General features: G+C 41.6%; 1 protein-coding gene across 1 annotated transcript in view; it reads right to left on the reverse strand.

Annotated features, from left to right (window-relative positions):
• Positions 1 to 9,953, reverse strand: part of LOC112231055 (leucine-rich repeat transmembrane neuronal protein 4-like) — a 63,918-nt gene extending 53,965 nt beyond the window's left edge. Inside the window, exon 1 of the mRNA XM_024397585.2 lies at positions 9,374 to 9,953. Coding sequence (XP_024253353.1) covers positions 9,374 to 9,377 — 4 coding nt within the window. The 5' untranslated portion in view covers positions 9,378 to 9,953. The remainder of the gene's footprint in view (positions 1 to 9,373) is intronic.
• Between the last annotated feature and the right edge of the window lie 7,619 nt (positions 9,954 to 17,572).

The following is a 17,572-nucleotide window of genomic DNA, read 5'->3' on the forward strand; positions in this document are numbered from 1 at the left end:
AGAAGTACCTTTTTGGGGGGGTACCTCTTTATTATTTAAGATACTCTTCAAAGAGATAGGGTGTCAGTTATTTTAGAAAGATGGACAGGGACTCCACTATACTCACTTTAGGGGGTATCTTGTTCCACCACTGGGGTGCCAGGACAGAGAAGAGCTGGGCTGAGCGGTAGCTGCCCTCCTCTAGGGGTGGGCGGGCCAAGAGACCAGAGGTGAGAGAACGGAGTGCTCAGGTAGGGATATGGGGTTTGAGCATAGCCTGAAGTTAAAGACGTGCAGTTCCCCTTGCCGCTCCAAGTGGGGAGCCAGCCAACAGAGATTTGCAGTAGGCTAGACGGGAATTGACAAGTGCCTGGATTAGGACCTGCGCCGCTTCCAGTGTGAGGAAAGGTCGTACTCTACGGATGTTGTAGAGCATGAACGTCGTGATGGTGATCACAATCGTGATGGAGAGGTCTTGAAGTGGGCAGGCCTTTTTTCCCGGGAGGAAGAGCAGCACCTGCGTTTTGTCAAGGCTGAGCTTGAGGTGATGGGCCGACATCCAAACTGAGATATCTGCCAAGCATGCAGAGATGCGTGTCGCTACCTGGGTGTGAGAAGGGGGGGGGGGTCTTTTTGTGTCTGACACCATAGGCCGTGTTGATCTCTGCACCAGACAGGATGCTCTTGCCAGCATACTTGGGGTCCAACATGTACGCTGCGGTGTGTATGGGCTTCAGGCAGAAGTCTTCACTCTTTTTGATATTTCAGATCTGCAGTTTCCTCTGCTTGGAGCAACAGTGAAGTGGGCAGGGCAGTACAGATTTCTTCTCTTTCATCTGCAAGCAGAGTCTGAACATTAGACAGGATGGCATTGTCTCCCTCAATCCGTACAATGGCTACTGCTATGGGTTTCAGAAGTTTCAGGCTGCTTACCACTCTCTCCCAAAATACACCATCCAGGAGGTTCCTCTTGATGTGGCTGTCCATATCGGCAGACTGTTACATGATCATTTCTTGGAGACTCCTTCCTCTTCAGGAGACTTTCAAACACCCAACGGGTGTTGCTGGGCAGCTTCAATGTGGTGCTCTTATTCTTCTCACTTTGCTTGGTGAGGTAGATTGCTGCTATAACTTGATGACCCTTCACATACCAAACCATTTCCTTGGCTCTCTTGTAGAGTGTATCCATTGTTTTATGCACTTGGCCAGATGATTCTGCATTCTTGTTGCATTCTCCACATATGATTTGGCACAGTATTTGCAAATGTACACAGCTGTTCCTTCTACATTAGCTGCAGTGAAATGTCTTCACACATCAGATAGTGCGCGTGGCATTTTCCTATATAGATTTTAAAAAGGAGTAATAAAAAACCGAATACAATTCCATGTACAGATAAATAGTTAAGCAGTTAGATTAAACAACTGGAAACAGGTGAATTAACACTGTTCAGTTAGCAGGCTCAAGCAATCTAAAACCCACATGGTAGCAAAGAGTAACTAGCAGAAATTGTTTTACAAGCCATGATTTGAACACACTTTGCTGTAGGTTACCATTTACTAGTTCATGTAATCATGTATGTCATATAAAATATATTCACCACACCCAGTATTGTAAGCAAAACTTACCAGAACGCATGTAGTCCTTGGCTCAGACAGTGTAGCAGTGTGGGCTCAATAGCATCTCATTAGTGTGCAAGGTCTTGAGAATCAGCTGTACATGCGATGAAAGAATGCACTGTGCATGCAGAGGGTTGCAATTCCATTGATTTGGGGATAGTTTAACCATAATATGCAACAAGACCCAGAATTGCCGTATGTGTATCCCACAAAAATAAGGTTCACTGTTATAGGCTAACTTTTTGATGAATTTAAGCAAAATTCCCCAAATTTCCGGGCTTAACTTCCCATGGAAAATTCCCCGTATTTTCCAAGAAAATTTCCGACCCTTTGCAACCCTAATGGAAACACATCTCTGCTGGGAAAAAAATTGTTTTTATGCGGATTTTAGAACATTTGCATGAAAATCTGTCGCCAATTAGATGGAAAGCTAGCTACTAACATGAACATAAATTCTGCATGACATTCATGTGAGCATTATAATATGATTACAACAAAAAAAGTCATGTGAAATGCTCTCTATGACAACAATATACTGTATTTAGTCTACTTTGCGTTTCTTTGGGCTTTCTAACAGTACCCGGCCAGCAGCCCTGTGAAGGCATTGCACCCTGGGAGTTGAAAAGCACTGAAAAGAATTGTAGTATCCTGTGTAAAAATCCATTGTAGACTATTGCAATATCGAAGCTTCAGAAATTAGCTTCAAAGTGTTTTGTTTATGTTGTTTTGGAACTAAACTCTTAATTTAATACATTAAATAATTTATCTGTAATGAATAATGAATCTTAGGTCTAATACAATATACCAAAATTATGGCCATAGATTACCAAATGAACCCTGCTATGTATCAAATTACATTTTTAAACAGTTTAGATGTAAAAAATAAATAAAAATAATTTGTATGCTCTGAGTCCCAGAAATATTGTTCTGTTATTTAATATGGCATTTTATTTTTTTAAGAAATTGAATGTAGAAGATATTCTATCGGTTATTTTAGTGGTTCTACCAGTTATCAACATATTGTGCAATGTTTAAAAAATAAAGCCAGTGGTTATCCTGTGACTAGCTAATACGTTTTCTTTATTTTTGGTGTGATATTGTTTCGGCATTGAATATCGTGGTACTAAACCTAGTATCTGTATCGAAGTCAACATTCGGGTTTCACGATAACACTAATGCTGAGCCACGGTCTGGCTTAGCAGCACTCTATGTAATATACTGCAATACTGAGTGTATTCACTCAGATTTAAGACACATAGAATGAAAAAGACTTTCAAGCCACATAAGTCTGGGACATATTACCAACGCAGGACTGCCATCATGCAACACAGATTAATTGGTCACACTTAAATTGCAATATTGAAATGAAGTACCCCTTACACACTTTAAACCCATTATTTTACACCCATTAATTTAGAAATTGGAGAGAGCTGTAATTCCAGTTCACAGTAGAAGAAGGAAGCAGTATAAAATCGACTGATTTATGATAAAAACATGTTTTATAGGTAGAGCTTACAGAAGTGTAGCAGCAAAGGCAGAGGTTGTGGAGGCAGAGGTAGTGGAGGCAGAGGTAGAGGAGCTAAAGCTACATTCCTCGAAAAAAGGTTCTCCAAAAGGGTTCTCCTTCCAAAAGGAGAACCCTTTTTGGTTCCAGGTAGAACCCTTTTGGATTCCATGTAGAACCCTCTGTGGAAAATGTTCTTCATGGAACCCAAAAAGGTTATTCAAAGAGTTATCCTATGGGGACAGCCAAAGAACCATTTAAGGTTCTAGATAGTGTAGCACCTTTTTTTCTAAGAGTGTATAGCACAGCAACAGCTTTAGATGTATGGTATAGGAGCTGGTTAATCAGAGAGAGTAATTGTGAGAGAAATTCAGCCTGGATTACAGTGCATAAATTATAGCCTTAAATGAAAAGAGAACCAACATCCTTAACCTCAATGATTACTATTTTTATTACCTTTATTTAACTAGGCAAGTTAGTTAAGAACAAATTCTTATTTTCAATGACTGCCTGGGAACAGTGGGTTAACTGCCTTGTTCAGGAGCAGAAAAACAGATTTTTACCTTGTCAGCTCAGGGATTCGATCTTGCAACCTTGCGGTTACTAATCCAACGCTCTAACCACTAGGCTACCTGCCACCCAATTCTGTGTGGCTGGAATGAGGCAGATTTCTAACATCTCTGACCTCCCGAAGCGGAACTGAGAGAGAGGCCAACCCACACACATCCCTGGAATCAGAGTGGGAGGCTGGGGAAGGGATTTGCACAGCATAATAAATTATTTCAGAAAAAACATATCGGGGAAGGCTCAAGAGAAGAGCAAGACCTGCCTTATGCACTCTCTTTGACAGCCTTTGGGGGGAACTAGCTTGCATTTAACTTTTTATGTTCCTGTGCCATAACTGTGCTTATTAGTGGGTCAATTTTTCCATGTGATACTCTAAATTATGCAAAGCGGAATTTTCCAGAATTCCATACTGAGTAGAAAACAACTCAAGGGTTAAAAGTTAATGCCAAGATTAAACTGCACAATTATGAGCATTAAGTGCTGATTAGCTAATATAATCACAAGAATGAAAAGATGATATATAATTATAGGGTTTCATTACCCATTATCAATGAGCAGCCCTGCAGCTGAACCAACAACTTGTTTTTTAAAGCAGACAGGTATGAAGCCTATAACTTGTTATAAGCATCTATGAGGGAGTCATACATGCTTGACAAGTTTTACAATGCATTATAACCACAGTATAATAGCCACATGTGTTATACCTGTTTGCTTTAAGTTCATACAACAACGCTTTAGAATAAATAATTAAAGAATACATTGCAACTAAATCAAAAATAGACCTCTCCATTGTTTCTTTGAAATCCCGACCACAAAGTGTGTTTAAAAATGTCCATAAAAGAAAATATCTGTAAGTATCTTTATCCAGTAGGAGATGAAGTAGGAGGCTACATTAAGGCCATATGTGATCCCAGGTCTCAATGAAGCTGAGAGCAGTTACTGCATGTCGTGTTTTAGTACACATGCAAGGCGGAGGGGATTAAGCACGGATCCACACTACACTTTGTTTAACAAGCACAATGAGCCAGGAACAAGTAACTGAGCATGGCAGCAGACAGATAGAGCCATAGAGGAACCATTCTACATCAGACAGCTGGCGATTAGACCGTGTCTTCTTATGGCCCCAATGATCTCTCCCACCGATCTGTCATGGTTTTCAACAGTCACTTGTAGGTAAGACCCACCAATGAAATGCTGATTGGTCTTACATTTCCCAACACACCAACTCTTAAGAGGCCCTTGAGACATGCGTCAATGGATCTGTACATTCATTGGGTAGGGATGGGATTTTAAGGAGAAGGTAGTAAAACTGTTTTCATTTGCTCCATCCCAGTTAAAGGTAAAAAGGGCTTGATATACAGGTCTCAATTGAAAAAGATGATTCATCTCAAGGGACTTTCTGGTTAAATGAAGGTTCAATAAAAACGGCTGTTTTTCATGTGTGTATTGATTTGTCTCATTGTGATGCAGGTTCCTATATGTATGAAGCATTCAGAATTCATACAAAGCGAAGCAAGTATATTTATGAAAGTTTCCCAGTGCTACTAATGAGATCCAATTAGTTGGTTGGATTTCAGTCCATCTTTCCTCTGACACATGAAGCTATGACACACGAGGCGAGTCAAATGTCACCATTATTAAAGCACATGAATTCCTCATTTCTAGGACTTCCACTAGACTACAGTGCTGCCAGGTGTGCAAAGATCAGTCTTCAACAGCCAAAATCAGGTCATATCAAAATACTCCCCCCTTCCTTCAGTCATGCAACCTTACCAGCACTTGACATTTGTGACAGATGGGACAGCTCTTTCCACCCTTAATGTGGAGCCTGTCAGATCACTGGAACTTACATTTTGATGCACAGGTATCAGTAGGAATAACATATCCCATCAGAGAAGCTATCCATGGCATTGGTAGGTAGAAATGTATGCCTAAAGCCCCAGTCAGACTCTCTCTCCCCTGCTATCCATACTGAGGAGTTAGAGTGAACTTAATGTGCAGTGATGTGGCCGGCAGCAGCTGATAGATTCCTCACGGAGTTATCTCTAGCCACTGATTAAAGGAGTCGATAGCCGAAGCAGTAATTGGGTTTAAAGGTTCAATGCAGCCGTTTTCTTTTATCTCAATAGCTTCTTAGAAAATTATTATTTCTCAAGGAAGAATTTTGCTAGGACTGTCTGGTGTCTGGGAGTAGTCAGAGAGTGGCTTAATTGGAGGAGCCTAATGGGAAGGATGTGTAACCTCAAACCTAGATAGTATTGGCAGAGAGGAGCAGGTTGCCTATATACACAGACTTGAAATGATTGGCCACTTTAATAAATGGAACACAAGTCACTGTAATAATCAAACTTCAATCATGTTTACATATTTTGCATATATCGCACTCATCTCATATGTATGTACTGTATTCTATACTATTCTATTGTATCTTAGTCTATGCCGCTCTGACGTTGCTCGTCCGTGTATTTATATATTCTGAATTCCATTCCTTTACTTACAGTTGAAGTCGAAAGTTTACATACACTTAGGTTGGAGTCATTAAAACTCGTTTTTCAACCACTCCATACATTTCTTGTTAACAAACTACTTCAAGGCCTACCTTCAAACTCAGTGCCTCGTTGCTTGATATCATGGGAAAATCTAAAGAAATCAGCCAAGACCTCAGAAAAAAAATTGTAGACCTCCACAGGTCCGGTTCATCCTTGGGAGCAATTTCCAAATGCCTGAAGGTACCAAGTTCATCTGTACAAACTATAGTACGCAAGTATAAACACCATGGGACCACACAGCCGTCATACCGCTCAGGAAGGAGATGTGTTCTGTCTCCCAAAGATGAACGTACTTTGGTGCGAAAAGTGCAAATCAATCCCAGAACAACAGCAAAGGACCTTGTGAAGATGCTGGAGGAAACAGGTACAAAAGTATCTATATCCACGGTAAAACAAGTCCTATATCGAAACTACCTGAAAGGCCGCTCAGCAAGGAAGAGGCAACTGCTCCAAAACCGCCATAAAAAAGCCAGACTATGGTTTGCAACTGCACATGGGGACAAAGATTGTACTGTTTGGCCATAATGACCATCATTATGTCGGGGTGCCTTGCTGCAGGAGGGCATGGTGCACTTCACAAAATAAATGGCATCATGATGTAGGAAAATTATGTGGATATATTGAAGCAACATCTCAAGACATCAGACAGGAAGTTAAAGCTTGGTCGCAAATGGGTCTTCCAAATGGACAATGATCCCAAGCATACTTCCACAGTTGTTGCAAAATGACTTAAGGACAACAAAGTCAAGGTATTGGAGTGGCCATCACAAAGCCCTGACCTCAATCCCATAGAAAATTTGTGGGCAGAACTGAAAAAGCGTGTGTGAGCTAGGAGGCCTACAAACCTGACTCAGTAACACCAGCTCTGTCAGGAGGAATGGGCTAAAATTCACCCAACTTATTGTGGGAAGCTTGTGGAAGGCTACCCGAAATGTTTGACCCAAGTTAAAAAATGTAAAGGCAATGCTACCAAATACTAATTGAGTGTATGTACACTTCTGACCCACTGGGAATGTGATGAAAGAAATAAAAGCTGAAAGAAATAATTCTCTCTACTATTATTCTGACATTTCACATTCTTAAAATAAAGTGGTGATCCTAACTGACCTAAGACAGGCAATTTCTACTAGGATTAAATGTCAGGAATTGTGAAAAACTGAGTTTAAATGTATTTGGCTAAGGTGTATGTAAACTTCCGACTTTAACTGTAGATTTGTGTGTATTGCGTATATGCAATTGTTAGATATTGCTGCACTGTCGGAACTAGAAGCACAAGCATTTCGCTACACCCACAATAACATCTGCTAAACATGTGTACGTGACCAATAAGATTTGATTTGGGCATTTATTGTCATGAGTATTGTCCTGGAGGCAGAACTGGGCGATGTCCCCTTGGAGAGGCCAGCTGCAAAGTCAGTATAAATTCATGAAAACAAAAATTTGCTTTTTGGTCTCAAGGTTAGGGTTGGGCATTAGGGTTAGCAGTGTGGCTAAGATTAAGGTTAGGTTTAAAATATGATTGTATGACTTTGTGGCTGTGCTAGCTAGTAACCACTCTGCAGAGCTGCCTCCAGAACAAGATTCATGACGAAAGACGCTAACCTGCCAGAGAGGAGGGAAAACTCTCTTTGTTATTCGTCTATTCACTTACACTGAGTATACCATATACCAAACATTAGGAACACATTCGTCAGGACATGGACGCTGCAAGGTGTTGAAAGTGTTCTACAGGGATTCTGGCCCATGTTGACTCCAATGCTTCCCACAGTTGTGGCAAGTTGGTTGGATGTCCTTTGGCTGGTGGACCATTCTTGATACACACTGGAAACTGCTGAGTGTGAAAAACCCAGCAGTGTTGCAGTTTTTGAAACATACTAACATACCCTGTTCAAAAGCACTTAAATATTTTGTTTTGCCCATTCACCCTCTGAATGGCACACAGACACAATCCATGTCTCAATTGTCTCAAGGCTTTAAAATCCTGTTTGAACCTGTCTCCTGCCCTTTATCTGCACTGATTGAAGTAGATTTAACAGGTCATATCAATAAGGGATCGTAGCTTCCATCTGGATTCACCTGGTCAGTCGTTGTCATGGAAAGAGCAGGTGTTCTTAATGTTTCATATACTCCGTGTATACTGCCTGGTGATGCCACCCAGACAAAGAAGCTGAAAGAAGCTCTTTTCAAACAACTCTCACACTAAATGTGCATTATCATCATTTTCACAATTTCACAGTATTATCCCAACCTCATAGTGTGGAAATACATATAAAATACAAGAAAATAACGGTTTTGACTGCATTGCCCCTTTGACCTGCTGGGTCCTGCCTCACTGCTTAGTGTTTATAACCTAAGAACGGGCTTTACCAGGGTGCTGCAGACTGGCATGATCAGCTAGGTCCACACTGGATGACTAAGGGGGGCAGAGGTTAAAAAAAAGATATATATGTATATATACACTTAAAAAATACAAACGAGACCAAACAGACGTTTTAACAACTAGGATTAACAATGGGGCAGCAGGTAGCCTAGTAGTAAAAACATTGAACTAGTAACCGAAAGGTTTCAAAATCGAATCCCAGAGCTGACAAGTTAAAATGATGTCGTTCTGCCCCTGAACAAGGCAGTTAACCCACTGTTCCTAGGCCGTCATTGAAATTAAGAATTTGTTCTTACCTGATTTACCTAGTCAAAAAGTGTAATCCTCATGCAGAGCAACACTTTGGCAGAACTAGAAAATCTCAAAAACTGTCCATAACGCATTAGTGCATAGCCTATGCAAATGCAAATGTGCAAATACATCGTTAAGCAATTAGCAACATCCAAGGATCTGTAAATAAGTGCACCACACCTTTTATAGCCTTCCAATTAAAAGCAGGAGACATGCGCATTTTTAAACAGTGGTATAATGGTTCATATTATGTCCATTACGCTTCGAATCTTGATAATGACAAAATATGCATCTCATACCCCTCAATCTCCCGTTACCTGTACAGACTGCAGCCACTCTACCCTTGTGAGAAAAAAATGTTCACTGACTCAAATCATCAGCTCTTGATTGAAAGATAGTGCTTGACTATTAATTTATTAAATTGAACAGTAGGCTACCAACGGGTCCCCGCCACAATCGTTTCGAAATCGGACGGTCCCCACTCACCCATATCGGCGCCCCTGGCTTGTCTGCGGTGTTGGGAGGCGTAATCCCCAGCACAGATCACTTCGCAGTTCTCCACCGTTCTCCAACACTCCGCTTCGTTCTTTCCGCGGGAAATGCGCGCAGCGCCTCACTAGACAAACACGAAGACTGGCTCACCTGCTCTCATGTTAAACGATGAATCTAAACGTTATTAGTGTATATACCCCAAATTCAAGTGTACCCCCATGACTATAGGCTATCCACGATTTGTTAACTTTCAGTCATATTCAGAATTTCGTCCAAGTTAGGCATGAATCTAGGTTATTTTCGACGTAGACTAAATACATTTTATTACCGACGCACTGAACTCATATTTTTGTTCGGATGTGGTTTTACCCACAGCAGGAATACACAAAATAACGATAATGCTAAAGGCAGGATGAAAAGTTAAAATAAAACTCTCTACATTTTGCTAAAAGAATAAGAACAGCCTTTGTCGATGCCCTCATAGCTGTCTTGCCACAAACATCCAGATAAATCGTCGAATTCTGAGGGAGAGCAGAGAAATCAGGGCTGGCATTGTTGTGTGCAGTCTGATGCGAGCGTGCGGCCGTGATTGCGCGCGCCTGAGCTTGTCTGTGTCCCTGATGCCTGTGTGTGCGTGTGTGTGCTGTGTGCTGTGTGCGTGCGTGTGTGCGTGCGTGTGTGTGTGTGGGTGTGTGTGTGTATCAGGTAGAGCTGCAGCAGTGGAACCGACAGTTTAGTCTGCAGATGTCTCTGTCAAAGAACTGCTCTACACAGCTCATGGTTTCCGATTTATGTTTAATGCAACCCTTTTCTTTCTACCTCCTCTTCCCAAAACACTCTGTATCGACCTACCGACTTGATTCAGAAGATAAACTCACACACATTGAGGAGTACTGAAGGCTATTTATATGTATGTCATCATTATGATTTACATGAAGCGATCATTATACCATGGGTCATCATAACTCACCGTAGGTAATTATAGGGGATGAAAATTGTAGACCTGCGAGTCAAATCTGAACAAGGATAGACACATGCTGTTTGAAAAGCATCAAGGGCCAAATTATTCTCATTAATCTGCCGGTCAGACAAGCCATCTTATTTCCAAGCTGTTTCTGTGATCTGAGAGCATGTCAAAGATGATCTAAACTCAAGTTGAAAAGGTTAGGAGGAGAACAGGTGCAGAATGCAGAGTTCAGTATCAGACTGGCAGCTTTGACATTAGAAGTTGATTAGATGTACAATAACCCCCTTGGTGTTAGTTTCCTAGTTAATTAGCCACCATCATCTCATGCAACCAATCATACACATGAACAGGTGTCATATCAGGGACAGGGACACCACTTTGATTCAAGTGTCTATGAATAATCTCAAGGCCATTGTTACATCATACATCACATACTGTACAGTACCAGTACTGCAGTGCACAGAGAGCTTACTATCAGTATTTGTGGATGGTTCCTTTCAGGCCAAGCAGGATTTAGCCCTTTCCTGCAGTCAATTAACAAAAGTGCCCTCTTTGGCCTCATGGGTGAGAATGTTATTAATATTTTTCATAATTTCATAATTCACTACGATTATTACAAATAAAATGACGAATATCATGTGTTATATGTTAAACAGTTTAGTCATATTTCAGACTTCTGTGATGTATATAAAGTGTAATATTGGAATGCAGACTCAAAATGGAATACATTCCAACTCTATATCTGCCATGGTACTTCTTCATCTTCTTTTTTGTTGTTGCCCATAACCATGTGTGGGAGGCGTATACTCTTGTTTCAAAATAGATTTGTGTCCCTGATTTAGCCCACTGCAGTAAAGGTTAATCGCTTGTGTTTGAGGATTGACTTGTGAGGCTAAATGGCACATGTCACATATGCATTTTACATAAGTAAATCTATGGGCACTTGTGTTATCTGATACTCTTGACATGAGCCAGGATCATTCAAGCACAAAAGGTCACAATTAGCATAATTAGCAGTTGTTATCATCGCCAACCATTTCCTTCAGAGTGGGTTTATTCACAGCCGTTAATACTGAAGTCGAGTACAATGGTTTTTGTCTCCGTTATTAGCTTATTTTCTCATTATTGAGCATTATTAGCTCTAGGCTTTGTTTTGAGTAGGCTGAAACAGGCAGCTTACTCCCACTCTTCACCTTAGTTTCACATTTCAGCATGAAGCATAAAAGAGAATGAGATGGCTTGAAACAAGGTCTGTTGTATTGTGGAGAAAGTGTTTGTTTCTATCTTTACTTACACATGCTTGCAGTGCATTGTTATTTATAGCAATAACTGCAACTAGTGTCATTAAATGAAATGTAATAAATTTCAACTGAATTTAATGAATTTCAAAATAACTTTGTCTCTGAAGGGTTGTTATTTTGCAAAGCATAAACGCACATCAAAGCATAGACGTTTACCATTCACAGAGTGTGACTAGAAAAGACTGACATAGAAGGTTAGAAGAAGGTTTGTGTCTTCTACAAAGTAATGAAGTCTCTTTCATCAGAAGCTCTGCTAATGTTAACTTTTCACAACAACCTCACTGTCAGCGTCACTCAATATTCAACTGAAAAAAAAAAGGATTCTTAAGCACATCGCACTCTCATAGACCCAGTGCAAACATTTTGGTTGCATATTACAGCTGTTGAAAGGCAGAAGAAAGAAGAGGATCTTTAAAACCTCCTTCATTGCAGCTTGTGGCTGTTGTTTTTGTATTGATTGAGAGGACACAATGTATGAATCAGAATGATTGGGTGATTGGGTTGGAACGATAGTGAAGACTGAAATTTCACTACATATGAGAGGCGAACCTGTGACCTGTTCAGATACTCTCAAGTCAGAGCAGACCCAAGGGGTTCCCCTCTCATCCCTGTCAGTAAACTGTCCTTACTAACATGAAATGTTACTTCAGCAGTGCCATGTGTGTGCTGTATGTGTGAGTGTCCTTCTTTCTTTCTTTTCTCACTAGAATCTGAGGAAATGGAATGTGGATGTGTTACTGTCACGCTGGTATAAAGGATTTGGAGACAGGCGCAGGAATACACAAAAGTTTTTTTTAATACCCCTAAAACAAACACGGTATACAAAAACACTGGGCTGCACCCAAACAAAAGAGCGAGGGTAAACCTCGTTGAACGACACGGGACGATACCCGTAATACACAATATATAAAGCACACAGCATAACAGCTGCACCAACGTTTAGGTACTCACACCACCAACGTATAGGTACTCACACCAGCAACGTATAGGTACTCACACCACCAACGTATAGGTACTCAGACCACCAACGTATAGGTACTCACACCACCAACGTATAGGTACTCACACCACCAACGTATAGGTACTCACACCACCAACGTATAGGTACTCACACCACCAACGGACAAGGGAACAATAACCGACAAAGACAGAGGGAACAGAGGGCACTTATATATAACATACTAATCAGGGGAAATGGGAACTAAGTGTGTGTAATCAGACAAGACAGGGGTTGATGATAATGAATCCCGTTCAGTGAAGCCTAGAAAGCCGGTGACGTCGTCCTCCAGAACTGGTGAACAGAATGAGCAGCAGTACCGGGGGGGATCCGTGACAGTTACTTTATGAACTATTCTCTCTGCTGAAGATTTTGGGGATTAGAAATTGTTGATACTGCCCATAAAACTATAGGCTTGTAATTGAAAAAAATGTTATCACATTTGGAAAGTTAAAGCAGAAAAGGAAAAATGATTTACTGTGTTAGTGTGTGTTTTCAGTGAATTTATGTAAATCACAAAGCTCATCTGCATTTCCTGCAGTGCAGCAAAATTGTCAGCAACAAAAACCTGTATATGATCTGATTCTAGGAATTTCTCACACTTATTGTTCAAGGTCAAAATCTCTGTAGCATAAAATAACAGAAAATAATTTACTTTGTTTGTCTAATTGCACAGTACTGTACTTTACTGTACAACATCCTGTAAATTGTTTATCTGCATTGCAACAATACTTCTACTGTTAAATCTAATTAGCAGTTTATTGACATGCCATGGATTCAAAATGACTGAACATAATTGCGTTCTGATGAACACAATAAGTCGTCAAACGTTTGTTTACTAATCTATTATTAATTGAGAGTAGAGCATAATTACTTTTGATATGAATAAACCCCTGTGTGCCAGCCAACCTATTGCTCTACTGTTCCCACACAGCAGCAGAGCACATTATCTAAGAGCTCTTTTCAATCTATATCGCTGAAGTTCAGCGCTACAGTGTGATTGTATTGATGGAGTTCAGATGAAGGTACGTTGATGAAGGAGGAATGTAAACAATGTCTTCTGTTGTGGACGGCCCTGATTCTCTCTCCTCTGAGCCTGTGTGTTTCTCATGCGTTCACTTCTTTTACACTGAACCTGATGGTTTTACCCATCCCAAAGGTGTTCAGACTTATATGGGCCTTGTAAACTCATGAATTAGTAAAGACAGAGGGAGGCAAATGTGCTGTAATTCCATTTAACACATCTCTCCTGGCTCCTTGACAACATGGTTCTCTAACCAACAACGACGAGTTAGCCTATAGGGAGGGGGTAAATGAACTGGCATTATGGTGCCAGGACAACAACCCCTCCCTCGACGTCAGCAAAACAAAGGAGTTGACTGTTGACTCCAGGAAGCAGAGGAGGAAACATGCCTGATCCACATCAATGGGACTGCAGTAGAGAGAGTCAGCAGTTTTAAGTTCCTCTGCATCCACATTACCGAGGACTCCACATTACCGAACAACACCAACACTCTTGTCAAGCGGCTCCCAGGTGGCGCCGCGGTCTAAGGCACTGCATCTCACTGCTAGATGCATCACTACAGACCCTGGTTTGATTCCAGGCTGTATCACAACCGTCCGTGATTGGGTGTCCATAGGGCGGCGCACAATTAGCCCAGCATTGTCCGGGTTAGGGTTTGGCCGAGCTAGGTCGTCATTGTAAATAAGAATTTGTTCTTAACTGACTTGCCTGGTTAAATATGATTTTTGTCTTAAAAGCATTTCTACTTCCTAAGGCAGCTGAATAAATTTGTTATGCCACCCTGAGTCCTCTCCAAACACTACTGCTGCACCACCGAGAGCATCTGGTTGCATCACGACCTGGTACGGTAACTGCTCCTCTCACGATCGCAAGGCCCCCCAGCGGGTGCTGAAGATGGCCCAGTACATCACTGGGACCGTGCTCCCACCCATCAGGACATCTACTCAAAACGGTGCCAGAGGAAGGCCTGCAGCATCATCAAGGTCCCCACACAGCCCAGCCACAAGCTGTTCACTCCGTTTGATACCAACAGGCTCAGAGACAGTTCCTATCTACAAGCCATCAGACTGCTGAATTCCTAAACTGGACTGACCACCTGCTCTGATTCTCCGCACCTTAGTACACATGCACTGACTCATCGAGGGACAAAACAAATCAAATGTTATAACTGCTGCTATACTCTTAATTTACGACACTCCAATCTTTCTCTCATTGGACATTCACCAGATAGTGTTGGTTGGAAAGCACTTAACTGTAGCACAGTTACTCTAATTCTCAGAGTAAAAACTAAACGGACACTATGAAAGCTTAACCCAAGTTTATTCTTCCCAGAGGGTCAATACAGCTGCATTTAGACAAAGACATTTTTCATGCAAACACTGATATTGAACCCTTTCTCTATGCTGAGTCTCCTCTCACACATCTGAACAAACATTGTATCTTTATTGCTTAAGCAGGAAACTAAGTAATAAGGGCCATAAACTTTTATTTCTCCTTTAACGTGACCTGACCTGATCTTGACCTCCCCTTCATCACTAATCCATGGCTCTCTCCCCTTATCAATTCCTGCCACATGTGATCGCTTTCCCTGCACTCAGTACATTCCAAGCTTAATTGCCACCACCATATACTTTCCTCCTACAGATAACCATTCACTTCTGGTGTAGACAGTGTAGACCCTCTCAACCTGAGCACTCCCTCACTGACACGAATAAGTATATTTCTTATTCTCAGAACCCAACAACAGTAAATGGCCTACATTGCTGACATGACCACATCAGAGTAAACCTTGATGACCTAAGGTCTCTTATTGCCTGTATCATTTGTGGAAATTCGTCTTATTCTGTGATTAGTGACAGACTGTGTTTGTACAGTATGTGCACTTTGCTCATAACTTGATTTACTGATGGCAATGTGAATACAACCTAAAGTGTGCATATTAGTATTAGACTTGTACAACTATTTTTACTGATTGCTGGTAAAGAAGCTTGGTGTAGACACATTGCATTTGATGGTTTTCATAATATCAGGACACATAGGCTTCGCCCTGACCCGGTTCCTGTCCAACACATAATGTACTTACAGTCCTTGGGACCAATGCTGTAATCCCTGTTTCTCCCTACTGCTTTCATGAAAATCCTCTGTGTGTGTTTGTGCCTTACAGCCAAGTCTCCTTCTACAGAATGAGATTAAGACTGGGAATGGCAGTGGAGCCTCTGGCCCCCCTGAGACCAGTCTGACCCGTCATCTGGGAGATGTTGCAGGGGCTAAATGACTCCCTGGGGGAATTGGCCTCCTGGTAGCTCTGACACCCAGCCTGCCTGCCTACCTCAGTATCTGAGAAGAGAAGCACACCAAACATCCGAAGGGGATTCATTTCAGTCAGACACACAGCAAGAGACAAGAGACAAGGGGTAGCCGGCATTGATTTCTCAGCCCTTGACTATGGCTAAGAGCAGAATCATGCCCTGAGATAACAGGGTTGGAGCCTGACCTTGCTGCTGTCGAAGGGAATCTGTGTGTCGAAAGGGAAGGGAATTGCGTGTTGCTAGCACAGAGCACAGTGCAACACAAACAGAACAGGTTGACCTGACCCCACACCCTGACCTACACTCTACTCAGTCTTGCTCCTAGGCAAACAGATGTTGAGCTGCAGAACTCATCTTCAATGTGAGATGTAGAAGAGACCCTGCAGAAAGTGTTCACTACAGATAGTGGCCGACTAAGAGGTACTGACTATTATAAGGTGGACATGGGTGGCAAAGTGATTGCTTACACTTGAATCAAGTCATCTGTGATTGGAGGGTTTGAACTGTGCATGCTTTCTGCTAATTGTTTGTTGTTAACAGATCTGGACAATTCCACCTCAACCAGGTCCTAAAAAGAAAAGGACCCTTATTATCGGCTGTCAGAGCATTGTTTTAACCATACCAGAGCCTGGGACTGCACTCTCAGTCTCAGAATACTGTATATCCATCTCCTGAGTACATCATATCACCATAGATAGGCCTCCCCATTGTTTCAATATGGATCACCACCTGCTGTCATGAATAATTTGAGAAACAATTAAATTGCACATGCATTCACTTCTGTTTCTGGGCGGATTGGATCCCAGCGGTCGGCAGATTGTACCCACGGCAACATGAGCCACTGTGGAGTGGTACAGTACATATGACTGTGGAACATAAAGGCAGGTTTGTATTGCATGGGGTTATTTACAATACCACTGCAGGTGTAAGTAGGGATCAGGGTACTGCATGTGTACTGCTTCCTGCCTGGAGGCTGTATGAGGCTATTTCTAGTGCTACAGTGCTAGAGTGCGTCCAGTGGTGGTCGGTGCCGTTTAAGATGAGGGACCATTTTGTTATTTTCATGAGCATGGCCTTATTTCTATTATTGCATATTGGATGACTGTCATTCATAATCCATTAACCCAGTTCAATGTAACATTGATAGGTTTAGGCTACTACATAATACCTACATTTTCCCTATTTCCATCATGAGGTTGCTACCAACTAGCTTATGAATGAAAGTTTACAATGTTGATTCACATAGGTCGAGAGAAAAATTGGAGGTGACACATGGACAGACAGTGACATATTCAATACTGCCTTGCACACTCTTGCCTGCATCTAGGTGATCTAAGGTGTAATCATTAGTCCACCAGTTGCAAACAAGAGTTTCTATTGCAGAAACGTAGGTATGTTTATCCCCGTTTCGTTACGTTTGTTTCCGTTTCCGTTTTTATTTTTTATTTTTAATCTGCGGAATAAATACACCCCTGATCATGCTTAAACACAGTTCACTTTCATAGCAGCCACATTGTATTCCTTCTTGCATCTATGCGCTCTCCTCCTCTCACCTTTTCCCTTTGTCTGTGGACTTCAATGCACAACACATCAGC

The sequence above is a fragment of the Oncorhynchus tshawytscha genome, linkage group LG33 (genome assembly GCF_018296145.1).
Source record: "Oncorhynchus tshawytscha isolate Ot180627B linkage group LG33, Otsh_v2.0, whole genome shotgun sequence".
NCBI classification, from domain to species: Eukaryota; Metazoa; Chordata; class Actinopteri; order Salmoniformes; family Salmonidae; genus Oncorhynchus; species Oncorhynchus tshawytscha.